This window comes from Lepisosteus oculatus, chromosome 7 (assembly GCF_040954835.1).
Source record: "Lepisosteus oculatus isolate fLepOcu1 chromosome 7, fLepOcu1.hap2, whole genome shotgun sequence".
Classification (NCBI taxonomy): domain Eukaryota; kingdom Metazoa; phylum Chordata; class Actinopteri; order Semionotiformes; family Lepisosteidae; genus Lepisosteus; species Lepisosteus oculatus.
Genome location: NC_090702.1, coordinates 56852892 through 56879269, shown reverse-complemented (window position 1 = coordinate 56879269; position 26378 = coordinate 56852892). Strand labels below are relative to the sequence as shown.

The window sequence follows — 26378 nt, the reverse complement described above, 5'->3', positions numbered from 1 at the left end:
CAAAGGAAAAAACAGGGAAGTCTTTTGATATTATCTGAAAGCTTAAAATAAATCTTCCCTGCTGGATTTTCCCAGTACTCAAACAAAACCTGTTTCAGCAGTGGATGGAAAAATGTGTAAAAGACCAGATATAAAGTTATACCCTAACCCCGCTCTGACAAAAGACTGTGATAAATGAAGCTTTAAGCTCAAGTCACAGTCAAGTAAATCAGTGTCTTGATATGATCGGTAACAGAACTGTATTTCTTTTATTACTGAAAGTGTTTTTAAAAATTTTGCTCAATCCTCAATGTATCAGTCTTCCTCACTGCGAGAGAAAAACACCACACTGGGAATCCTAACAAGAAAATATTTACTGGGTTTAGGTATATTATTACATGGTGGCTCTTTGTACAAGCAGACCTTCAGAGACAGGGACTAGGGCAGGCACAGATACTTTCTGGTTTTTGCAAATTAAGATTTTTTTAGACCTCTATGCACTCTGAATAGATGGAAAATAAATATGCTCAATGGAGTATTGTAGTTGTTTCTAGAACTGAATGCAATGGTAAGAACTTTTTCTAAAACCTTCACATTTTTTATTACAAATACTGTATATTTTCATAACACTGTGAGTAGAGCAGTTTGTTCATCATCATTATAATAAGAAACTTTTGGGGGAAAAAAGATATATGACCAGATTTTGGGGTATTTTCTAAAAAGTAAGCAATGTTGTTTTTCAGTCATTTAGCCATCAATTATCAGTGTGCTGCTTGTCCTGGTGAGAGTTGTGGACAGGGCAAGTCTGCACCAGGAGCTCGGGGCGGGACTGAGCACACCTGCTCTCCCCGGCCTGGGACACCGGTCTGCTCCAGGAGCTCGGGGCTGGACTGAGCACACCTGCTCTCCCCGGCCTGGGACACCGGTCTGCTCCAGGAGCTCGGGGCAGGACTGAGCACACCTGCTCTCCCCGGCCTGGGAAACCGGTCTGCTCCAGGAGCTCGGGGCTGGACTACACACAATTTGGAGTAGGCAGTAAGTTTAAGGATTAGCAAAGGAACCTGAAGGACCTGGCAAAACACCCATGCAGATGCAGAGAGACCACGCAGACTCCACACAGACATCTGTGTTTAAATTCATTAAAAAGTATACATATACAGCCACCTTATAAAAAAGAAAATTCAAACTAAAATAAACCTTTTGCTCTCAAATTCCCTCAGTAAAAAGAAACCCTCTGTGTTTAAAAAACATAGTTCTATTTATTGTTAAATTCTCTGCAGTTCTGTGGGTGGTGTTAAGTGATCCAGTGTTAAGTGTTAAGTCCAAAAGTTCGCAATACTCAAAAAAATGAGCCTTCTGCTTTGGATTTGATTGGACGTCTGCTCATCTCTTTGCTGTAGGTTTGTCTGGTTTAAGGTAATGCTATGCAAACTGGTTGGTGTATAAAATCTCTGGAAGTGAGTCCTTAAATACCAGTCTTTTTTTAAGTTTAAAAATGAAAGATCTGTAGGCACATGGATGCAGTGAATGTTTAAGAAGTAGCAGCTGTTGGTGTTTCTTGCAGCTGGTGATGAGGAGGCCAAGGGACCGCTTCAGTACTCCACTGTCACAGCTTTCGTCCTCAGGTACTCGTGCAGAGCTTCCTCCCCTGCAGGGACATGTGCAGAGACAGCGTCAGCCTCCGTGCAGCAGCTCCTCCACACACAGAGCAGGGACAGCGAGGCCCAGAGCTGAGGCAGCTCCTTCACACACACAGAGCAGGGACAGCGAGGCCCAGAGCTGAGGCAGCTCCTTCACACACACAGAGCAGGGACAGCGAGGCTCAGAGCTGAGACAGCTCCTCCACACACAGAGCAGGGACAGCGAGGCTCAGAGCTGAGGCAGCTCTTTCACACACAGAGCAGAGACAGCGAGGCTCAGAGCTGAGGCAGCTCCTTCACACACACAGAGCAGGGACAGCGAGGCTCAGAGCTGAGGCAGCTCCTTCACACACAGAGCAGGGACAGCGAGGCTCAGAGCTGAGGCAGCTCCTTCACACACAGAGCAGGGACAGTGAGGCTCAGAGCTGAGGCAGCTCCTCCACACACAGAGCAGGGACAGCGAGGCTCAGAGCTGAGGCAGCTCTTTCACACACAGAGCAGAGACAGCGAGGCTCAGAGCTGAGGCAGCTCCTTCACACACACAGAGCAGGGACAGCGAGGCTCAGAGCTGAGGCAGCTCCTTCACACACAGAGCAGGGACAGCGAGGCTCAGAGCTGAGGCAGCTCCTTCACACACAGAGCAGGGACAGTGAGGCTCAGAGCTGAGGCAGCTCCTCCACACACAGAGCAGGGACAGCGAGGCTCAGAGCTGAGGCAGCTCTTTCACACACAGAGCAGGGACAACGAGGCTCAGAGCTGAGGCAGCTCCTTCACATACACAGAGCAGGGACAGTGAGGCTCAGAGCTGAGGCAGCTCCTCCACACACGGAGCAGGGACAGCGAGGCTCAGAACTGAGGCAGCTCCTTCACATACACAGAGCAGGGACAGCGAGGCTCAGAGCTGAAGCAGCTCCTTCACACACAGAGCAGGGACAGCGAGGCTCAGAGCTGAGGCAGCTCCTTCACACACAGAGCAGGGACAGCGAGGCTCAGAGCTGAGGCAGCTCCTTCACACACAGAGCAGGGACAGCGAGGCTCAGAGCTGAGACAGCTCCTCCACACACAGAGCAGGGACAGCGAGGCTCAGAGCTGAGGCAGCTCCTCCACACACAGAGCAGGGACAGCGAGGCTCAGAGCTGAGGCAGCTCTTTCACACACAGAGCAGGGACAGGGAGGCTCAGAGCTGAGGCAGCTCCTTCACACACAGAGCAGGGACAGCAAGGCTCAGAGCTGAGGCAGCTCCTCCACACACAGAGCAGAGACAGCGAGGCTCAGAGCTGAGGCAGCTCCTTCACACACACAGAGCAGAGACAGGGAGGCTCAGAGCTGAGGCAGCTCCTTCACACACAGAATAGGGACAGCGAGGCTCAGAGCTGAGGCAGCTCCTTCACACACACAGAGCAGGGACAGTGAGGCTCAGAGCTGAGGCAGCTCTTTCACACACAGAGCAGGGACAGTGAGGCTCAGAGCTGAGGCAGCTCCTTCACACACATAGAGCAGGGATAGTGAGGCTCAAAGCTGAGGCAGCTCCTTCACACACACAGAGCAGAGACAGCGAGGCTCAGAGCTGAGGCAGCCCCTTCACACACACAGAGCAGGGACAGCAAGGCTCAGAGCTGAGGCAGCTCCTCCACACACAGAGCAGGGACAGCGAGGCTCAGAGCTGAGGCAGCTCCTCCACACACAGAGCAGGGACAGCGAGGCTCAGAGCTGAGGCAGCTCCTCCACACACACAGAGCAGGGACAGCGAGGCTCAGAGCTGAGGCAGCTCCTCCACACACACAGAGCAGGGACAGCGAGGCTCAGAGCTGAGGCAGCTCCTTCACACACACAGAGCAGAGACAGCGAGGCTCAGAGCTGAGGCAGCTCCTTCACACACACAGAGGAGGGACAGTGAGGCTCAGAGCTGAGGCAGCTCTTTCACACACAGAGCAGGGACAGCGAAGCTCAGAGCTGAGGCAGCTCCTCCACACACAGAGCAGGGACAGCGAAGCTCAGAGCTGAGGCAGGTCTTTCACACACAGAGCAGGGACAGCGAGGCTCAGAGCTGAGGCAGCTCTTTCACACAGAGAGCAGGGACAGCGAGGCTCAGAGCTGAGGTTATGTGGTTACATTCAGACTATCTTAATTTAATTACATTACAGAAGGAGCTCTTTTTGCACAGAAGCTGATTTCCTTGAACAGGAACTCCGAGGGCTTGTTCAGAAAGAGCTTGCACAGGGAGAAGCCCCTGCTGTCAGGCTGTTCAGTGGAGAGGGACGATATCTTACCAAGGTCCTTCCCAAACCCGGACTGCTTGAAGCCCCCGAAGGGCGCGGCCACGTCGGTCTTGTTGTAGGTGTTGATGAACACGGTTCCGGCCTCCAGCCTCTCGCTCACGTACATGGCCTTGCTGATGTCCTGGGTGAAGACGCCGGACGCCAGTCCGAACTCGGTGTTGTTCGCCCTCTGGAGCACACCGTCTACATCCCTGTTGGAGAGTGGGAGAGCAGGGTCAGACCTACACCACACTGCCTGCTGGGAGAGTAGCACCAGGGTCAGACCTACACCACACTGCCTGCTGGGAGAGTAGCACCAGGGTCAGACCTACACCACACTGCCTGCTGGGAGAGTAGCACCAGGGTCAGACCTACACCACACTGCCTGCTGGGAGAGTAGCACCAGGTTCAGACCTACACCACACTGCCTGCTGGGAGAGTAGCACCAGGGTCAGACCTACACCACACTGCCTGCTGGGAGAGTAGCACCAGGGTCAGACCTACACCACACTGCCTGCTGGGAGAGTAGCACCAGGGTCAGACCTATACCACACTGCCTGCTGGGAGAGCACTGCATGCTGGGAGAGTAGCACTAGCGTCAGACCTACGCTACACTGCATGCTGGGAGAGGACCAACTGTATCTCACAACTCACTGACAGCTCTGCATTTGTGTTCAATCCCACACAGCACCCTCTCCTGTGATACAGAAACTTTACATGACACGAGTAAGGAGTGAGTTTTGAAGCAAGTGTAAGGAGTCTCCACTTGTTCACTGAAAACTGTGAGTAACCCATATTGAAATCATGTCAGGGAAGCACCCTAATTATTTATATATACACTGTGTATTTTATTTTGTGTTTGATTACTGAACAGGACGGCACAAAGTAATGAAATATACAGTATTTATATACTCTTTAAAGATGCCTGAGAATTACATTTATCATAAGTATCAACATAGATATGAATGTTGTCAGAACTGTTAAATTAAGTTGCTGTACTACCCTGCTTTCTCGGACCACCCAGAGCTTTCTTCAGATATTAAGGACTCAAGTGTGCTCTCCAGCTGATTCAGGGTCTGAAGGATTCATTTTCATCGTGAAAATCACAGCTCTAAACAGACACCTGAAGAGGCTCAAGAGTCAAGAATGTTTTTCCTTTCTACTTGTCCTCCTAGAATTAGCCTGTCCTTGTTCCTACTTCGCAAGGATGTACGTGGACAGCGTGAGAGTAAATCCAGACCTGTCAATCTCAGACAAAGCTTAGTGAGATAAACCCACCCATCTCTAAACTTGGAGATGACCATAATGGGCCCAAAAGACTCCTCCTTCGCGATGTACATGTGATCCTCCACATCTGTGAACACTGTGGGTTCCATGAAACAGCCTAAAAAACAAAATAAGGACAGGAAGCTGAGGAGAGAAGCGTGCAGGAGCAGTGTGTGAGTGTGTAAGGACAGGAAGCTGAGGAGAGGAGCGTGCAGGAGCAGTGTGTGAGTGTGTAAGGACAGGAAGCTGAGGAGAGGAGCGTGCAGGAGCAGTGTGTGAGTGTGTAAGGACAGGAAGCTGAGGAGAGGAGCGTGCAGGAGCAGTGTGTGAGTGTGTAAGGACAGGAAGCTGAGGAGAGGAGCGTGCAGGAGCAGTGTGTGAGTGTGTAAGGACAGGAAGCTGAGGAGAGGAGCGTGTTGCCTGACCTGGCCGTGGAACCTGTCGCCCTCCGTACACCAGTGTGGCTCCCTCCTTCTTCCCGATCTCGCAGTACTCCAGCAGCTTCTCCAGGTGGGCTCTGTGGTTCTGGGGCCCATGGTCTGTGGAGCGGTCCAGGGGGTCCCCGATCTTCATCTTCCTGATCTCCTCCACCTGAGAGGTACCGCAGCGAGAGAGACAGCAGTGGTTTTCCAGCCCAGTCCACACAATGCCCTGCTACTCCATTCCTGTTTGACTTCCTACAGGAGTCCTCGCTGGACTGGGACCTGGCCAGGAGAAACAACTGGCCTCACATGCTACTGTGGAGCTTTTTCTGGCATGTGGCCATGCCACCCTGAGCACGCCTGATCTCGTCTGAGGCTAAGAGGGTTGGGCCTGCTGAGTATGTGGATGGGAGACCACCTGCGAACAGCTGGTGCTGTAAGCTTTTATACCAACATCCAGGCAACTAGTTGTTATGGAAATAAAGTACTGAGCTTGAACTTTATAATATCCTACACAAGCAGTTCATCTTCATACTGTGCATTCGTCAGCAACATCCGAAGCCAGTGAAATCTTCACTCACCACTCTCCTGACGAACTCATCGTGAACGGAATCCTCCACAAACAGGCGGCCAGCTGCAATGCAGTTCTCTCCTTTGTTGAAGAATACAGCCCCCATGCCCTAAAAAAAGGAAGCCTGTGTCTGGGTCCTTAATCATCAGCTCATCGCCCATGCCTGTTCCACGTGGCTAACACTCGAGACTGAATTCCCTCGTCACTCCAAAAGCAACCCCGTCGCCTCCCCTGAACGAGGGTGTGTGAAGAGGGAGCCCCAGCACCCCAGCTTACCATGCGCACAGCCTTGTCCAGCTCGCAGTCGCTGAAGATGATGAGGGGGGACTTGCCCCCCAGCTCCAGGGACACCTTCTTCAGGTTGCTCACCGCACAGCTGGAAGGGGGAGCAGGTGTCGCGTTAGCACGGCTCTGGGAGCTGCCTGGCCTGCAGCTCAAGATTCTATGTGTTGGGCAGTTGAATTTCACAGACCTGCAGATGATCTGAATGCTTTCCTGACATCTACCACCTTAAGGCCTGTTAACTGGAAACAGAAAGTGCCTTACGGCCTGTTCTTGGTTTTTACAAGCGCTTACTCTTGCCCCATTTGAAAACAATCGCTTAATGATAGTTCATGTGGCAGCTGAGTACATTTGCCTGTGTATCGTTAATGTCCTAATTCATAATAAACAAACCACATGGGTAATTTGCCAATAGACCTGTCACTTGTCTTAGTGCGGGTGTGTGTTACTGACACTCTACACTCCCTTTATAGTTCACAGCTCAATGGCACCTAACTGGCTCTCAGAAATAACAGTCCTTCATTTAACAAGGAAAGAGTGTGGAGGAAAAACTCCCCGTTAGAACAATGACTTAGTCCAGAGGGAACTGCACTGTGCTTGCACAGAGGAAGAAGCTGTGAAAGAAAGAGAACTGCCCCTCTCTGCTCTGTAGCTCTGCAGGCCACACTGTAGAGCACTGCATCTGGGGCATTAAGCCATCATAACAATGAGCTTCAAATGGGTCAGAAGGAGAACTAGAATTTTCACGATTTTCTAAGCCTGATTAAAGTAACATTCTCTCCATTTTGAAATTTACTTCAATGTGAATTTAGAAGTTCTAATATTTCTCATGTCGAAAAGTTTTGGCCATCAGTTCCACAGCCCATTCTTATGCTGTCAGGCAGGGTGCCTTCTGAACTACAGTTTGTTCCCAGGGTTCCTCTTTAAGGTCAAGTTGTTCGCTAAACACATACGCCAATCTTGTCAAACTCAAACCTACAGCTTCCAATACCTACAGCCTCCGACTGGTGGAAGCCCAGCCGGGCCAGTGAGCCCAGTGGAGACCCAGCGACTGCGATGTGGCGTCCTACCTCTTCATGATCTGCTTGCCAATGGGTGTGGAGCCGGTGAAGCCCAGCTTACGGATGTCAGGGTGCTCAGACATGCGCTGCCCCACCAGGCCTCCTGTGGGCAGAGACAAACAGAGCCCGGGTGAGAGGAGGCCGGGGCAGCAAGGAGGCGGCCGCTCCAGAAGCTGCTGTAGCCCCTCGTTACCTGAGCCAGGCACGATGTTAATCACACCCTTGGGGATGCCAGCCTTGACCGAGAGCTCTGCAAACTTCAGCGCAGTCAGTGGCGTCACCTGCGACAAGACGGACACACTGCCTGTCTCAGTGGTGTTATCCAGAGAGCCTTACTCAGTCGAAAGAGTTTAGTGGATTAATAGATCCATGAGAAGGAGACTCACTAATACGAATCTTTCCATAAAAACTTTGCTAACTGTTTTAGCCTGTAGCTCTCTGTGGTAGTGAGGGATCCCCTAACACACCAAGACTTCTCACAGTGGGGGACACGTCCTCCAGGAAACCCTGCAGATCGACGTCTCTAAAAACATCACCCGCAAACAACACTTGAAGGGCAGAACGATGCTGCGGAGAGCGCTGTCACCACTGGGCACGCACGTGGGCGGGTACCAACACACAGACCGTTACAGTTTAACCCTGCAACAACAAATTAAAATAAATCCTCGTCCTCTGCAGGGCTCCTGGCTACATTTCTCCCAGTCCCACCTAAAGCAGTCAGGCAGCTAGGCTGCTTACCGGCTTCGAGACAAATCGTGTGGCCATAGAGACTCCAAGCTGCAAACCAACAAAACAGCTCTCACAGAGTTGTCTTCTCCTGTCAGTGCACCCACTCTCCTTCACCCTCCCTGCTTCCACCAAGAAAGCATCTGCATCTCTACCAGCTCGGCGATCGGCTTATATAGGCTGGAGCAGGACACACAGCTGCTCCCTGATCCAGCGACTGCTAGCAAATGTAATTTTTTTAACAATTTCTCTGGTCTTGCTAAGGGTGAAGGTGTCCATAAATTGTATTATACTTCTGGGAAAAGTACTGCCACTCAAGGCAATATACACTCTAATATACACAACACAGTCATCCTGCTCATGCTGAGTGTTCAGTGCTCATACCACCATAATCCTGCTGAGCGAAGAGTCTCTCAGCCAACTGTCCTCTGTCACATCAACACCAACCAGCTTCACTACAGCACCACTGTAACTCACACATGTGCGAACAGCACAGACTCAAGTGCTTCCTGGCACCATATCTGACCTGGGTGATAGACAGCAAACAGGCTGACTTTTGTCAAGTCAAAGTCACCACAGTCTGGCTATAGAAATAGGGCAACCTGGTTGGTCAGGGACAACAGGAAGAAGAGCACTGCACATCCCTGAGAGACAGGGATTGTAGGCTAATGTGTAAAAAGGGGGGGCCAGAGTGAGAGAGAAGGGGATTGTGGGTCAGGGTTTACCTGGGCAGGCTTCAGGACCAGCGTGTTCCCAGCGGCTAAGCAAGCTGCACTCTTCCACGCCAGCATCATCAGGGGGTAGTTCCAGGGGATGACAATGGCGCAGACGCTGTCAGGAGACACACAAAGTCGCATCCGCAAGGAAAACACCACACAGAGGGCACACAGTAGCTGACCCTGAGCAGCACAGAAGGTCCCTCAGGGTCTTAGTTCAGACAACGTTCAGCTGTTTTCAATTGATTCAGACATATTGCTGCAGGTGAACAGGCATGCATATGTGGTGTGAGTGGGTTTAGTCAGGCATCATGGATGGTGAGAGAGGGGGTTGCTGAAGTACAGTAAATGCACATAGCACCCCAACAAAGAATCGAAAACACTGTACATTTCTGGCACGCAAAATGAGAACAGTATTGAATATGTGGAAATAAGTGGTGAAGATCGGTGTCCGGCAAACTGCAGAAGTCCTGTTACTGTGAAATGGACACATCTGCTTACATGTGCTTCCCTTCATAAAGTGATCTTATCTTATCTGCATGTGTTCCAGTTCCTTTGAGACTGACAAAGAGCAGGAGAGAGGACCGCTGTCCTTCTCCTTCTGCGCGTCCTGTGACAGCACTGCGCCTCGGAGAGCCGACCTCTCCCATGGAAGATGGGTAACGAATACTGGTGTCATTTCCCGCTTCTATGCAGTGAGAAGACCTCAGTGCACCTCTGCTCCCTGGCCCCACTGTTCTCACCCCAGCGGCTCCCTCTTGGTGAAGGTCAGGTTGTTGTTGGGACGGGCCTGGTTGATGGGTATGGTTGTGCCCTGCAGAAGAAGATCAATACTCTTGGAAAATGAAACTCAAAATCGAGCTCTTCTTCTGAGGATGTTTTAAAGGACTAATTTCTATTTGGTTTTGCTTTGTGCAACCACATTTACCGGCCGACCAGGTTGTTAGAAATAAAGCGATGATAGAACTCAGTACAGCGGGTAAGGTTTTTGAAGGTACAATTGTCACCCCACCCTGCTCTGCACACAGTAGTGACCCCTGTGCCCACATGGGGAGAAAGAGGAAGTTTGCCACTGCCCCCTGTGCCACCTACTGCCACGCTACTGGCTCTGCAGCAGGACGGCAGGTGTGGCACTGACTGGCAGAAAGGTGTGGACATTTTATTGAGCTGCAATATACAATGATAATAAAACTACAAATCTCAAAATATTACTTTGCCTTTTCATGGGGACAAACACTAGCAAGAACTGCCTTGGCTGACACTTTTCTCTCTATCAACGCTCACAATGTAATCACGGAAACTGCGAGATCAATTCACCATAAATGTCATAAGGTCATGAGCAGCCTGGGCCTTTGACTTCCTGTGAAGTCCTTCTTGGGCCTGTGACTTCCTGTGAAGTCCTTCCTGGGCCTGTGACTTCCTGTGAAGTCCTTCCTGGGCCTGTGACTTCCTGTGAAGTCCTTCTTGGGCCTGTGACTTCCTGTGAAGTCCTTCTTGGGCCTGTGAAGTCCTTCCTGGGCCTGTGACTTCCTGTGAAGTCCTTCAGGGACCTGTGAATTCCTGTGAAGTCCTTCCTGCACCTGTGACTTCCTATGAAGTCTTTCCTGGGCCTATGACTTCCTATGAAGTCCTTCTGGGGCCTGTGACTTCCTGTGAAGTCCTTTCTAGGCCTATGACTTCCTGTGAAGTCCTTTCTAGGCCTATGACTTCCTGTGAAGTCCTTTCTTAGCCTATGACTTGCCGATACCTGGATCTTGTCGCACCACCCAGCAAAGTAGCGGAAGGTCTGCACAGACATGCCCACGTGCGTCTTCAGTGCCAGGGTGTACACTGCGCCCGAGTCCAAGGTCTCAATGGTGGCCAGCTCCTCCTGGTGCTCCTCCATCAGGTCAGCCAACCTGTGGAGAGTCGGGACAGAGCACAGAGGAGCCATGGTAATGACCGGCCAAGGACTCTGCAACTCTTCTGTTGTTTGAGGATATAGAAGTGGTCACCCCGGATCTGCGTATGAAATAGCTGCAGGTGGAGCTCAGCCTGGCGCCGGGGCACCGCGTACTCACCGGTACAGCAGCCGGCCTCGGTCGCGGGGGTTCATCTTCCCCCAGGGCCCTCGCTCAAACGCCTCCTTCGCCGCCGCCACAGCCTGGTCCACATCGGCCACGGACGAGTACGACACCTTACAGACAACCTGGAACACAGCAGCGAAGCCAGTCTGCCCACCAGAACCACAGGGGCACACAGCGCGCGGCACTGGGAATTAAACAACCCTGCGGCCCCTGGGAGGACTGCAGAACGACTTCAGCCAAGTGCAAGAGCCCAGCATTCCCCAGCATCATAATGTACTGTGCTCTTGGGCTTGATACCCCCTCACAATTCTCATGGCATCAGAAGTGAAACGATCCACTGGGGCATGCCGGAGCTCATGCAGTGCTTGTTCCTGAAGATGCTAAGATGTGCACACCGCTTTTAAACTCCAACTTCTCTCTTGACCACGAATGAGCAAAGCTGTGCATTTAAACCACGGGGACTCGATTCAAGAAGCTTCACTGGCATGTCCAATGAATTTCAGTATTCTCACCGAGCCATCTGTGGGGTTGACTGTGTCGTAGGTCTTTCCGCTTTCAGCATCCACAAATTTCCCATTGATAAAACACTGATGCGGCATCTTCACAGTCATGTTATTCACTTCTTTAGTTACCTAATGAACAAAACAGAACCACTTGTTTATTTAGGATCTTTTAGCTGGTGAAATAAATGTTCTAAAATGCAAAATCCAATATAAATTTATAGTAGAAGACTTATAACACCTTAAAACGTTTAGGGGAGCTACTGCAAAACCCATACAGTGGGTAAACAGCAGAGATCTTCAGGGAGGGAGGAGGTCTGAGCTGCGCTCACAGCTGCAGTACGTAGTTTAGGCTTTTAGGCTCTAAAGTTTATATACTGAAGAATTCAAACCCCCATTAAAGTATGTGGATTCAAAAGCAAAGCTTCTGAGACCTCTTCAGAAATATTCTGGGCAGTGACTAACATGTCAAATACAGGATTTGTACACAACTTCATACAATGTTGTTGAAAGTTCTCGAGTGGGAGCAGCCAGTGTTTTGCTTGAGAAATGAAATGAGAAATCCTCCTCTGGTGACGAAGACTGAGCCTCGGCAGGCTGTGCCGACTCACGTGGTCAACAACCAGCTCTTCCTCCCTGTCCTCGCCCCTCCGCCTCCTGACCACCATCTGGATGAAGTCCTGGAAGCTGGTGGCCATGTACACGTCCTCGTTCTCCAGCTGCAGCCCCTCACACTTCTGCTTGATCTCCTCCACCAGCCTGCGGAGCGGAAGACACGTCAACACCCTCACTGCCTCGCCTCTGTGCTGAGAGTCACGACTGCCTCGCCTCTGTGCTGAGAGTCACGACTGCCTCGCCTCTGTGCTGAGAGTCACGACAGCCTCGTCTCTTGACTGAGAGCAAGGCCTGAGGCACTGGAGTCTTGACAGGCAATGTAGAGCCCCAGCCCAACTGCAGGGAATGAGCTGCAGCTGAAGGAATGTTCCTCACTAACAATCTGTCAGGCTACTTTCCGAGGTTTTCCATCTTTACCCCAATGTTCTTTAACTGAGCTCTCCTCACACTTTCACCGCAATCAGTACCATAGTACACTCTGAAAAGTTAAGGACTCCCCAAACCAGACTTACCTCACTACATCCATTGAGGCTGCTCCAGATTTGAAGAAATCTGTCGAGTCCTCAATCTTTGGAACGTTGCTCAAAATGCCTTTCCAAATGGCCTGAAACAAGAAGCGCGATCAGAAACGGAAAAGCCATCTGCTGAGCACTTCACTCTGGTGAGATTGAGCAGAGCTGGTGAGACTGAGCAGAAGGACCTGACAGTGCTCTTCCAGTGCTCCTGACAAAGCCAAGCAGAGAACTGAACCGAGGAAAAACTGTTCCGGACCCCAGGGGCTGCCACACTCCTCCACACAGACACAGAGCTCAAAGGCCCCGGTTTGAGGGCAGCATGGAGCACTTAGGGCTCACTGTGATGATAGACGCCCATGATGAATGCTTGGCGCATGAGGTGTCAACATTTTTATCTCTTACTTCCGTGCGCATTTTAATTTAATTTAAACTTAAAGTAGTTGATGTGTTTTTAATAAATGAGGTTTCCCAGATAAGTGTACCTTAAAACTGAGCACGTTAAATACATCTGTACTCTGTAATTACAGTCAGAATGTTTTCCCCTTTGTGGTAAATTTGCCCACAGTGAAGACAGGGAAAGCTTTTTTGGATTCTTCAGGGGAATCAGGACGATTATCTGGAAGGAAACCGCCTGGGGTGGGTCTGCTCGAGCAGCATGAAGCAGAGACAGCGAGGAAGGCTACCCGGATTTCCTCGGCGATCTTCTCCTCCTCCTCAGTCAGCTCCACACTCGCCGTCTCTCCGGCCGAGAAGTACTTGGACGCCGGGATCATCCTGCCATCCTCAAACTGCAGGTTCTTCACCAGGAGCTGCGGCAGAAGAACGGGCCGTGAGAAGCCAGCGTCGGCCTAGAGCTGCTGCTCGCTCTCCGCTCAGGAGAAGCCACTGCTGCTCCCGACAGTAGAAAAATGTATTGCTTTATGAAATTACATTTATATTTCTCATTCAATAAACAGCACTACTATGCTGTCACTCTGTAAAACGCTTCAACAGCCTAATGTAATGACAAGCAGAAGAGGGGGTCCCCTCTCAGAGAGCTGCCTCTCACTGAAACCCCTCTTCGTCTTTCTCAGGGGGAACAGTTCTCAACAATTTCAAGGCAGCTCAGATTCTGAGAGGCTGCCCGGATGTTCTCCTTTCCCGCAGTCTCTCCCGGGTCGGGAAGGGATCGTGCCGCGCGGATCGGCGGAAGTACCGATTTCCCGTCGGAGCCGAAGAGGACCAGTCCGTTGCTGGTGACAATGCCGGGCTGCGGGGCTCCCTCGATGTCCAGAGGCTCCCCAGGGGGCACTGGACCGGCCAGGAGGGAGGAGCCATACAGGGTCACTGCCTGGACAGAGACACAGCGCCACCTGCTGGTGAACTCAGGCCTTCGCAGGGAAGCAGAGCTGCCTGACTCGTCACGTTACAGGTTCCAACTGAACGTCTCTCTGAACAGCCTCCCCGGATACATCAGCTGGTCTGGAAATAACTGATCAAATTCTATTCTGCAATATCTCAGAGAGTCCCTGTATAACACGCTCACGCACAGCACTGCATTTTCCTTTTCCTCGTTTAGCAACAGTAATGACCCAGTGACAGTTAAAGTAAAAGACCAGAAGAAGTGGGCAGAAAACCCGGGCCTCTCGGACACCCGAGCAGAAGCCCACCAGGTGTGCCCGCCGTACCTGTCCGCCAATGACGGCCCACGCTCCCGGGACTTTATCGTGGCCGCGGACCCAGTTGTGAATGGCCTGAGCTGGCTGGTTCCAGGAAACCTGTGGAAAACAGGGAAAATGTACTCATTCCAGTGGTGCAGCACCGGAGTTGTCAGAGGGTCACTACAATATAACCCCAGCCTTCCAGGACACCTGTGAAGCTGTACAGCTGTCTGCGTTCTGCGACTCTTGCCAGGGCCTTAAAGTAAACTACTTTCTCCTGAGAAATATGGGCCACACCTGCAGCTTGCCACTCACCTGCAACTCTTCACCCCCGCCCCCACATGTGAGGGATGCCGACCCCAGAGCCACACACTGCAGCCCTGACCCAGCAAAGATTTCACTCTAGGAGTGTGCGTTTCAGTGATCTGTCACTATTGGCTTACAGAACCCCTCTCTGGGCTCCTAAGATGTACCGGTGGTCCCCTTTTGGAGAAGCCTGCTCAGTCCCAAAAACCAGTCCTTCACAGAGATTATCTTCAGTTCCTCTTCTCACATGGAATAGCTCTCCAGTCCTCTGTTCCACAGAGGGAACCGGGACAACTGAATTCCTGAAGAACTCCCGAATTCCCCATTTCTCTTCTTCCTAACAAAAGAAAGCTCTTTCCTCTCATTCCCTGAAACATCTAGCACACTCCACCTGGCTCACCCTTCCCAGGAAGAATCCTGTCCCATTCCTGCTCCAGGACCCCTGACACACCCTTCCACGGCCGGTCTCCCTTACACTGGAAGATACATGTTCCCCGTCTCATGCGAGACCTACTGTACCAGCGAGCGTCACCTACAGGCCCCCAGTTTCCAACTATAAACACTACTAATTTGCCAGCAGCCATATCACCCTGCAACTCACCACTGGTAGTCCACTGAAGCTCAGCAGGTGTGAGCCTGGTCAGTACCTGGATGGGAGACCTCCTGGGAAAAACTAAGGTTGCTGATGGAAGAGGTGTTAGTGGGGCCAGTAGTGGGCGCTCACCCTGCAGTCTGTGTGGGTCCTAATGCCCCAGCATAGTGATGGGGAGACTATATTGTAAATAGGCGCTGTTGTTTGGATGAGACGTATAACTAAGGTCCTGACTCTCTGTGGTCATTAAAAATTCCAGGGTATTTCTCAAAAAGAGTAGGGGTGTTACCCCGGCATCCTGGCCAAATTTCCCTCTGGCCCTTACCAATCATGGCCTCCTAATAATCCCCATCTCTGAACTGGCTTCATCACTCTGTTCTCCTCCCCACTGAGAGCTGGTGTGTGGAAAGTGTACTGTGCGCACTCTAACTCCTCAAACAGGGGTTAATCACCCCTGTGCTACCTAAACACTGCAATTTGGGATACAACTAGCACACTCTCCCTGAACTGTAGGAGCTTAGACACAGCTCCCTGCCCTCTGCACCTGACAGCCGCAACTCCTGAGGAGTTTCTCAGTTAAGCACAGGGCCAACCAGCTGATTCCCTCCTTCTGCCTGGGGAATCCACCCCAGCCCATACCTCCAGTCTCGAGACGAAACCCGGCACAAGGTCTTTCTCACTCCTGTTCTGCCGTCTCAGAAGAGCAGGGGAAAGACTACAAAACAGAGCAACCCGTTGGGTTCCCAGTCCCAGGCTCACCTGGGCGTTGGACTTCTTCTGAATGCCTTCATAACTGGCGCCCTCTTCAGGCTGGGGAATGCGTGGCGCTTTCCCTTCGGCAATCAGCTGCACGGCTTCCACCTGCAGCAGAGACGGGTGTAAAGATCTCTCTCAGAATAAAGTGATAAGCTCATTCACTGGACTATGAGAAGCCCCAGTCCTGTATTCTGAGCGCAGGCCTCAGCTGACAGTAATTGAGAGCAGTGTTGCTCCAGTGCAACACAGTAAAAAGACTGTGGAACTGTTGGTCATCATTAAACCAGAGCTTCCAATTATGGCACATATGTACTGCAAGTAGTTCTAGTCAAACTGTCTCAGAAAGAGCTCATGGCTGCCGGGAGCTGGACAGTATTACCACACCGGCAGGAGCTGGACAGTATTACCACACTGGTAAGGAGCTGGACAGTATTACCACACTGGTAAGGAGCTGGACAGTATTACCACACCGGCAGGAGCTGGACAGTATTACCACACTGGCAGGAGCTGGACAGTATTACCACACTGGCAGGAGCTGGACAGTATTACCACACTGGCAGGAGCTGGACAGTATTACAACACCGGCAGCAGCTGGACAGTATTACCACACTGGTAAGGAGCTGGACAGTATTACCACACTGGTAAGGAGCTGGACAGTATTACCACACTGGTAAGGAGCTGGACAGTATTACCACACCGGCAGGAGCTGGACAGTATTACCACACTGGCAGGAGCTGGACAGTATTACCACACTGGTAAGGAGCTGGACAGTATTACCACACCGGCAGGAGCTGGACAGTATTACCACACTGGCAGGAGCTGGACAGTATTACCACACTGCCGGGAGCTGGACAGTATTACCACACCGGCAGCAGCTGGACAGTATTACCACACTGGCAGGAGCTGGACAGTATTACCACACTGCCGGGAGCTGGACAGTATTACCACACTGGCAGGAGCTGGACAGTATTACCACACTGGCAGGAGCTGGACAGTATTACCACACTGGCAGGAGCTGGACAGTATTACCACACTGGTAAGGAGCTGGACAGTATTACCACACTGGCAGGAGCTGGACAGTATTACCATGCCTTTGATCCCCTCCGGGAAGAGGAAGCGGTTGTACAGGGTGTCGACTGTGTCGTTGGGCTCCACTGGACACTCCCTCTGCAGCAGAATGGGCCCCGTGTCCAGGCCGTCGTCCGCCCAGAAGATGGAGAAGCCTGCCTTCCTATCCCCATGGATCAGCGTCCTGGAGGGAGCAGGGAACAGCATGCTGTGGCTCAGAGCTCCTGTCAGACCGCGAGCTGGTCTCCCGACACAGTCGCTGGACGAATACACAGGCCAGCGAACTCCTAAATCTCTCCTGTCCCCCCGGCTGTCCACGCAGCTGGAGCTCTAGAGCCCCCAGACGCTGACAGATCTGCGCAGCCAGCAGACTGCAGAGATGTGCACTTAGCCGGCAGTTCTCTGATCACCGCAACACAAAATCATCCACCTTAAAAACAGAGAGACGCACCTGAAGAAACATTGTTCTTTTCAGACTCTAGCTTTGCTTTAAAGTAGTCAGGCACTATGCCGTCTGAGAATATTTCAGGTTTCTTGTTTCAGATGTGTCTATACATCAAAAGCCACATGCAGCTCATCAGTGTCTGATTTCCCATCAGGCCCTGCAGGCACAGTGCCTAGGGCCTACGAAGGAGGGAGACACTAGTGACTCACGAGAAACAAGCTGAAACAACCTGCTTGCGATTCGACTCAAGGTGCTCCGGATCAATCACCATACAGTATCTAGCGGCTGTTCTAGAAACCAGAAGTGTCGAAGTGACGGTCACTCGACTCGCTCCATCAATCAGGTGGTCTAGCATGAGAATAGTTTAAAGTGCATCATGTCAATCGGCGTCATTCAATTGGCGTTTACCCCTCTTTTTACACATTTCAGAGTGAAAGTGCCCAGGGCCTACGAACACCTAAATCTGGCCCTGCCACTGATCTGTAGAACTGTGCCCAGAGCAGAGTAAAACCGGGGGTCTGCAGAAGGGCCAGGCACCTGGTGTCTAAAACACCAACAGCTCAGCTGGCACCCCTCCTCGAGGGTTTACACCGCGCTGGTGTAATGGGTAAGGCATGTGCCTTGCATGCTGGAGGTCAGGGGTTCAAACCCAGCTGTCGCCATGAGTTTGAGCGGAGCGGTGGCTCTGTGGCTCAGGATCTACGCCTGTGGCTGGAAGGTTGCTGGTTCATATCCCGCAGCCGGCAGAGGAATCCTACTCCGCTGGGCCCCTGAGCAAGGCCCTTCACCCCAACTGCTCCAGGGGCGACGTATAAACTGCTGACCCTGCGCTCTGACCCCCAGCTTCTCTCCCTCTCTGTGTGTCTCATGGAGAGCAAGCTGGGGTCTGTGAAAAGACAAATTCCTCATGCAAGAAATTTTATCTGGCCAATAAAGTGATCTTATCTTATCCTGCAGCCCTGTGCGCTCTGCCCCGGGGCAGTCCCGCCACTCACCAGTTGATAGCGGAGGCCCCACGGTGCAGGGGCAGGATGGAGGGGTGGTAGATGATGGAGCCGTGCCTAGGGTAGTCGATCACGCTCATGGGGATGAACTGGCTGCAGAAGGGCAGGACGTTGAGCTCGGCACCCACCGCCTTGTAGGTGTCCACCACCTCCGGGATGGGCTGGCCTTTCATCCTCCACCTGGGGAACTTGAACACCGGCGTGCCATCCCTCTCCGCCGCCACAGCTGGAAGCACACAGCCGACAGAACAAGACTGCGTCAGCCTCCGTGGACACCACCCCGCTCCACGCAACGCAAACCGCGAGCGCCAACATCTACTCTTTCAGAGCTTAGGATTCACCCACCCCTGTGTCAGCAGCCTGGGCTGAGCACCGAGCCCTGCCTCGTCAGCAGGGCGAGCAGCAGCACAGAGCACACAGCACCGAGCCCTGCCTCGTCAGCAGGGCGAGCAGCAGCACAGAGCACACAGAACCGAGTCCTGCCTCTTCAGCAGGGCGAGCAGCAGCACAGAGCACGCAGCACCGAGCCCTGCCTCGTCAGCAGGGCGAGCAGCAGCACAGAGCGCACAGCACCGAGTCCTGCATCTGCATGGTAAGCAGCAGCACAGAGCTTTTAATGAGGAATGACTGGGGCATTTTTTTTTACATAGTAAAATAATTAAAATAAAAATCCCCTCTTTTTACAAGTTATGATAATGAAGAACAAATTCTCATTTACAATGACCACCTCAAAACCCCGTTTGCAGCAATCTGAGTGCAGTGCCTTGCTCAAGAGCAAAATAACGGTGCCCCACCCAGTATCTGAACCCACAGCCCCCTGGACCAGAGCCTGTAACCGCCACCACCCGCCAGGCTGCTGTCTCTCTGTCCCTGGGTGATGATAATGAACAAGGACAGAGCTGAATCCTACAGTCACTGGAACGACTTTTAACATTCAGATATCAGCAATGAAGCAGAAAATTAACTTTCACGGAAGGCGAATAAAAGTGCTCATTACAGCCTCTAACAATGGCTACAGTCGCCAGGGAACAGCAGATGATTAACCGCCTCTCTAGCAGCGAAATACCGAAAATAATTGGAAAATGCAGAAGGAAAATTAACGGCCTGTCACACCCGTACTCTTCAGAGGTCGAGATGTTATTGAGTTTATTGATCTACGAGTGCCCACTCATTGGTTTTGATCACAGACGCTCCACAACTGTGAAAGGTATTTTTCACTGTGTGTTTGCTTAGAAAATCACTCTGTCACCTACAGTATCAGTCCTCACTGCACTCTGACCACAGGCCTGCAGGCTGCCTGTCCACTCCCACTCCACAGCTCTGCATCTGCAGGCTGCTTACTGCCCTACCGCATGAGGAACGTTGTTTCCACTCCACTCTGCACAGGCACTGCACTGCTACCATCTACAGGCTCACCATTTCCTTTTTCTTCTCAATTGTATTTTATTTATTTCATAACTGCATTTGAACAATCTCTTTGATTCGTATTTATGTTAAATTATTGTTAGTTTTATAAGTCACCGTGGATATCCTGAGTGTCTGCTCAGCAACACAAAAGCAGACGGTGTCTTAATAAAAAGTGGTATTTGCTCAGAGCTCAGAGTTTACTGCAGGGCCACATGGCAGCTGCTATGTTAATGACTATTTCAGTACAGTGTGTTCACAGAATGGGCAGCATGGCAGCGTGGGTTTCCTCCTGGTGTTCCAGTTTCCCAGTCCAGAGACATACTGGTAGGTTAACTGGCTTCTGGGAAAATTGGGCCTGGTGTGACTATGTGTCTATGTGTGCCCTGTTCTGGGTGTATCCTGCCTTGTACCAGCTGATTCCCAGGATGGGCTCCGGATCCTCCACGACTCTGAATTGGATAAAGTGGTTAGAAAATGGATGGATGGATGGATGGATGCTCACAAAATCCTCTTAGAGTTTAGAGGCTGTAGAGCCAATGTTCTTTCAAGGCTAGAGGCTGTATCTTAAAGCACGAGCTCATGAGCATGTCAGAAGATGACAACTTGAAATGCCCCATGACACAAGGGGACACAGGGCTGAAAGTACGGCCTGTGTACTGTCGATCTGCAGATCTGTGCAAGAGCACATGGCAGCAGTCACTTCCTGAATCTGGGACAGCCGTCTGTCCAATAGACTCACGGGGTAGGAAAGAACTTCCCCTGCAGAGGTCTCAGTAAAACACTCTGCTGCACTGCCTGCAGTAACCGCATCTATCTGAACTGTTTATAGACAGCAATACTCAAAGGACAATGCGCAGGGTCAATTTATTTTCTTTTATTGGGCACACACAATATACAAACAAGACCAAAACTTTCACACACAACTGAGACACAAGCAGGGCGCCATTCTTGAGACTATGCTACCTTTCATGAAAGTAAAGGCATTTTCACATATGGTTCCACAATATTCATTGGCGCCCGATGAAGGTTTCCAGTTCACAAGTCAGTAAACACATCTGAGGGACACTGTGAGCTGCACACACTACAGGCCCTGCAGACTCTGCCTGCGACCAGGATACAAGTGATAGAGGCAGATAAGAGACTTTACTCAGGGCGTTGTGCTGAACTAGCAGCTGCCACCTGCCAGAGCTCCCACACTCACCCAGCCTGCGCCCCCACTCTCTCTCTCTCACCCAGCCTGCGCCCCCACTCTCTCTCTCTCACCCAGCCTGCGCCCCCACTCTCTCACACTCACCCAGCCTGCGCCCCCACTCTCTCACACTCACCCAGCCTGCGCCCCCACTCTCTCTCTCACCCAGCCTGCGCCCCCACTCTCTCACACTCACCCAGCCTGCGCCCCCACTCTCTCTCTCACCCAGCCTGCGCCCCCACTCTCTCTCTCTCACCCAGCCTGCGCCCCCACTCTCTCACACTCACCCAGCCTGCGCCCCCACTCTCTCACACTCACCCAGCCTGCGCCCCCACTCTCTCTCTCTCACCCAGCCTGCGCCCCCACTCTCTCTCTCTCACCCAGCCTGCGCCCCCACTCTCTCTCTCACCCAGCCTGCGCCCCCACTCTCTCACACTCACCCAGCCTGCGCCCCCACTCTCTCACTCACCCAGCCTGCGCCCCCACTCTCTCTCTCTCACCCAGCCTGCGCCCCCACTCTCTCACACTCACCCAGCCTGCGCCCCCACTCTCTCACACTCACCCAGCCTGCGCCCCCACTCTCTCTCTCACCCAGCCTGCGCCCCCACTCTCTCTCACTCACCCAGCCTGCGCCCCCACTCTCTCTCACTCACCCAGCCTGCGCCCCCACTCTCTCACACTCACCCAGCCTGCGCCCCCACTCTCCCACACTCACCCAGCCTGCGCCCCCACCCTCTCTCTCTCACCCAGCCTGCGCCCCCACTCTCTCACACTCACCCAGCCTGCGCCCCCACTCTCTCTCACTCACCCAGCCTGCGCCCCCACTCTCTCTCTCACCCAGCCTGCGCCCCCACTCTCTCTCTCTCACCCAGCCTGCGCCCCCACTCTCTCTCTCTCACCCAGCCTGCGCCCCCACTCTCTCACACTCACCCAGCCTGCGCCCCCACTCTCTCACACTCACCCAGCCTGCGCCCCCACTCTCTCACACTCACCCAGCCTGCGCCCCCACTCTCTCTCTCTCACCCAGCCTGCGCCCCCACTCTCTCTCACCCAGCCTGCGCCCCCACTCTCTCTCTCTCACCCAGCCTGCGCCCCCACTCTCTCTCTCACCCAGCCTGCGCCCCCACTCTCTCACACTCACCCAGCCTGCGCCCCCACTCTCTCTCTCACCCAGCCTGCGCCCCCACTCTCTCTCTCACCCAGCCTGCGCCCCCACTCTCTCTCTCACCCAGCCTGCGCCCCCACTCTCTCTCACTCACCCAGCCTGCGCCCCCACTCTCTCACACTCACCCAGCCTGCGCCCCCACTCTCCCACACTCACCCAGCCTGCGCCCCCACCCTCTCTCTCTCACCCAGCCTGCGCCCCCACTCTCTCTCTCTCACCCAGTGGGTCGGCCTTCCCATCCTTATCAGGAACGGTGAACACGCCCACCACCCTGTGGCCCTGCTTCCGCAGCTGGCTGTACACTTCCTGTCCGAACAGGCTCTGCCCAATCAGGGCCAGCTTCAGCGTATTCTGGAAGCACACCTGTGGAGGAAGGACAGAAAGCAAAAATAGGTGACAAAGCCCTTTTCTACCGCGTGGCGCTACTGCAGGAATACTTCACTATTCCACACAACCAGCTCCCACTCTCTCACGGCCATTCTGTAGAATTCAAGCAGCCCGTTTATCTCACACACGGTGCACACAGCACTCGCTTGAGGCACCCAGGGCTTTAACTCTCTGCACGTGTGCATCAGTGTGACTGACTGCTCACCCCGACTCCTCCCCTGAACACTAGCCTTCGGTCTGGACAGAGCACAAGCAGAGAGAAGCACCAGGTCAAGAGAGACCAAGAGAAATGCAGGAATATTTTGCACCTCCTCCTGCAAAACAAGTTAAAACATGCAGGAGCTGCAGACCAAACCAGATCTTGGCTGATCTCAGTTTCCTGACCTACAAGTTCAGAGCCCTGAAGGCTCTCACTCTGCTTCAGGTCCACCTGCGGTTAACGTCTAGGTGTGACTATTGTGCACAGAAATGGGACCAGGTGTACAGAGCTTGCCTGGAGCCTAAATATGTTTATTCACGTTGCAGTATCAAAGCCTCGCTATGCAAATGATAGACAGAGATGCTACAGGCTAAGTACTGTGCACAGAGTAAAAAACAAAAACAGCCTCAAGAAAACAAAGTATTCTTGTTTCTTAAGACTAAAGGCACAACCTGAAGAGAAATACACTAATGCTCATAAGACTGCAGTAAGTCAGTGGACGCCTCCAGGCATCTCGGACAGCTGTCGAAGCTCCACAGCTGTCTGACAGCTCAGGAAGAGAACAGTCTTCAAGAGGGGAGGCCTTTCACAGCAGAGCTCCAACCCAGGCAAACCAAGGCTGCAGCTCTGATAGTGTTACACAGATCGCAGTGGGTCGGAGTGGGTCGAAGTGGGTCGAAGTGGGTCGAAGTGGGTTATATCGGGAGAGTTCCTTTGTCCTTTACTGCCAGGACTAGACTTGGGAATGCAGAATGAGTATGAATACAGTATCCTCCATTAACTGTGTGAAACATGAGGAATAAAAACTCTAGGGAGAAACAAGCAGTCTGTGTGGGTACACACACCTGTCTATATGTAATGGCAAAGCTGCTGGATTGCTTGTGGTCTGTTTTCCGTGCACAAGCATGCACACTGCCACACCAGGGCCAATCTTCCCAGAACCAATTAACCTACCAGATTACCCTACCAAGGCACCCAGGGGAAACCCACACAAACCCAGGAAGAACATGCGAACTCCACACAGACAGCACATCTGCATATCCAATTAATAAGCCTGGTACCACGTACTCTGAGGCCTTGACCTGCTGGGCGTTAACCCTCTGTATTGACTCCCGGTAAGATAAAGCCTTCATTCACAGTCTCCTCAGAAGGGGGAAAACCCACAGCCCCTCTGGAAAGGGTTCGATAGCTAACTAATGCAGACAATTAGCGCTGACTTCCACTTGATAAAGGCAGAAGTGCGGGCCTTATGCACCCAGCAGTTTTCCACAGAGCCTAAGAGGAATCGCATTGTAGGAGCGGGGAAAGTCTCAAGCACAGTGGCCTGAGCCCAGGAGAACACAGCAGCGAAACGGAGAAGGTCATTCAGTCTGTCGGCGAGTTAGAACAGAAGGGTGGATATTATAGTTAGCTCAATGTCTGAAAGGGAATAATTTAATTGGACAGTTGGCCTGGAGCGTACGTAATTATCTGAGGCGATCAGGTGCAGCGCGATTATTCCAACTCTTCGCGTCTTGAGGCGGCGTAGCGATGGGGGAGGGGTGTCTCAAGGAGGAGCGGTGCTGATCTCCCGGCGCAGTTCCGGGGACAGAGCCGAGGCGTCTAACGTTGCGATCTCGATTCATAAAGCAGGAGATCCACGTCCCCCTCGCAAGATGACACGCTGGCGGCCCCGCCGAGCGCCCAGTTAAAAATAGCAGCGATCGGCTGGGCAAGGCGACGGCGCAGTGCAACAGGATCCGCGCAACGTGTTCCCTGGATGCCGGGACTGCTGATGCAATTCATAATCCAGGAGAAATGCGTCGAATCCTGGAAGGCAGCCAGCAAGTGCACCGCGCATCAACGTGGCGGAGAAGAAAAACGAGGTTTTCTGAAACACTACATATGCGACAGCACATGCCTGGCTGAGAATACGATCATTCAGCAAATAGTTTCAGAATGCAGTTAAACACCAGTACAGCAAGATCTCACGACGTCAGCTGCAACGTGTATACAGTGCAACTCATTTGATACATTGTTTCCTTGCAAAGATTTGTTGTTTTTTTTTCCAACAGAGACTGGTGAAACTGTTTAAACTTCCTGGGCTACGCGTAGCAACAGAGACACAAAATCCATATGCATCGTTTTTATATGATTGCACTGCAAGGTACGGTACAACTCTCACACGTGGGAGGAAATCAGGTCTTTAATGATGTATTTAAATATACTCGATAAAACGCGAAATAGTTCGTGTGAAAATTCAAGATTTAGAGACTCTTTATACTACAGCGAAGGCCCTGTGTTTTTCACTGTCAGTGCAAAGAGCTCGAATTTGCTTCTAACCTCTTGTGACAGCGATGCTATGCAACACAGCAGTTCCACAAAAAAATGACAACCAATTCAGCTACTCACGGGAGCTGTGGAGAAATTCCTAATGACCTGCCTGGCTGTCCACAGCATGATGCCGGCCACCCAGTGGAGCTGTCGTAATTGTTACTGGAAGAAAAAGGAAGAAGCCTGCTGCAGAGACAGTGACCAGTGCTCTAGACGACCCCGCACGCCTCTCTCATACTGTGTGCAGCAGGAGACCCGAACTCGGCGGAGCTCCCACACGCGACCGGCGAGCGCGCCGGCCGACGTGCGCGTCCCCGCTGTCCACATCGTGCCTGCGCGTTGACTGGGGAGCTGTTCCTTGGTGCGTAGCGAGCACGTCTCACACATTTGACACTGCCCGTTGTATTGGTTTTTAAAAAGAGCACTTGATTCAATTTGACACGAAGGACTGTTGTACAGACTTCTTCAAAGTGGAGTAGGGTTTAAGGTCTGCAATGTAAATAAATCAATGTACTCTGAGAACAGTGAAAGGGTCGTTGGGTGAGACAGGGCTGCAGCCTGAGCCCAACAACGTTCAATATCTATTATGATGTGGTCCTAGAATTTGGCACTGCTGGAGCAGGGCTGGCAGACCTGGCTATCCAGAGAGGACAGGTTTAGTGACCACGGCGTGGACACAGAAACTGGACACAGGCAGACCTGGTGCCCAGAGAGGACAGGCTGTGCTCCCACTGCCAGCAGGGAGAAACAGAGACAGAGGTGCACTTCCTACTGCACTGTGGGATTAGACATTCTTCTTTAAAATCACAAATCTGATCCCAGAATTCCCACCTGTCAGAATCAGAACAGCTTCGAAACCTGCTGGGGAAGCAGGACACTCACGATACTCTCTAGAGCTGCAGTCCAGCAGGCAAGAGCCTCCGTTGGTCGTGCAAGTTAGTCCTTCTGAACTGAGTCGAATTGAAACCAGCCCGCATCTCTCGGCGGCAGGCACGCAGCGAGCCCCCCGGGCCACGCCCCCCGCGCGCAGGCGTGAGTGGAGGGGGCGGCTCCTGATTGGCTGGCGGAGTGGGAACGGCAGGGGCTTGCGCTACTGCGGCCCCGCCCCTCTACCATGCCTCGACTGGACACGTCACAGGCTGGATAAGGGCCGCTTGCTCGCCGCACTAATCGTCTAAATGGGGCTTCGCTTATCTTCACCTGTTTGTATCGCGTACTAATGCCAGGTTACTTGACCTTGCAATTATTTACGTCTCTTCAGCCTCTATTAAATGCAAACCGGCACGCATT

At 52.3% G+C, this 26378-nt stretch overlaps 1 protein-coding gene across 3 annotated transcripts; it reads right to left on the bottom strand.

Moving 5' to 3' along the window:
• Nucleotides 1-1085: 1085 nt before the first annotated feature.
• Nucleotides 1086-26068, bottom strand: aldh1l2 (aldehyde dehydrogenase 1 family, member L2). 3 transcript variants are annotated; one of them, XM_069192891.1, is made up of 24 exons: nt 25920-26068; nt 25167-25250; nt 22408-22552; nt 18420-18654; nt 16998-17163; nt 15915-16016; nt 14285-14374; nt 13815-13947; nt 13301-13431; nt 12615-12706; nt 12099-12246; nt 11500-11619; nt 10982-11109; nt 10669-10819; nt 9665-9735; nt 8931-9036; nt 7673-7760; nt 7489-7582; nt 6413-6512; nt 6147-6245; nt 5569-5734; nt 5156-5261; nt 3890-4089; nt 1086-1627 (listed from the first exon to the last, which is right to left on the bottom strand). In XM_069192891.1, the coding sequence occupies exons 2-24, from the start codon at nt 25212-25214 to the stop codon at nt 1572-1574; spliced, it is 2775 nt and encodes a 924-aa protein (XP_069048992.1). In that variant the 5' UTR covers nt 25215-25250; nt 25920-26068; the 3' UTR covers nt 1086-1571. The 3 variants fall into 3 exon arrangements, with proteins under 3 accessions (XP_069048992.1, XP_069048993.1, XP_069048994.1); XM_069192892.1 differs by having other exon boundaries at nt 25971-26062; XM_069192893.1 differs by lacking the exon at nt 25920-26068 and having other exon boundaries at nt 13301-13426; nt 13813-13947; nt 25167-25586.
• Between the last annotated feature and the right edge of the window lie 310 nt (nt 26069-26378).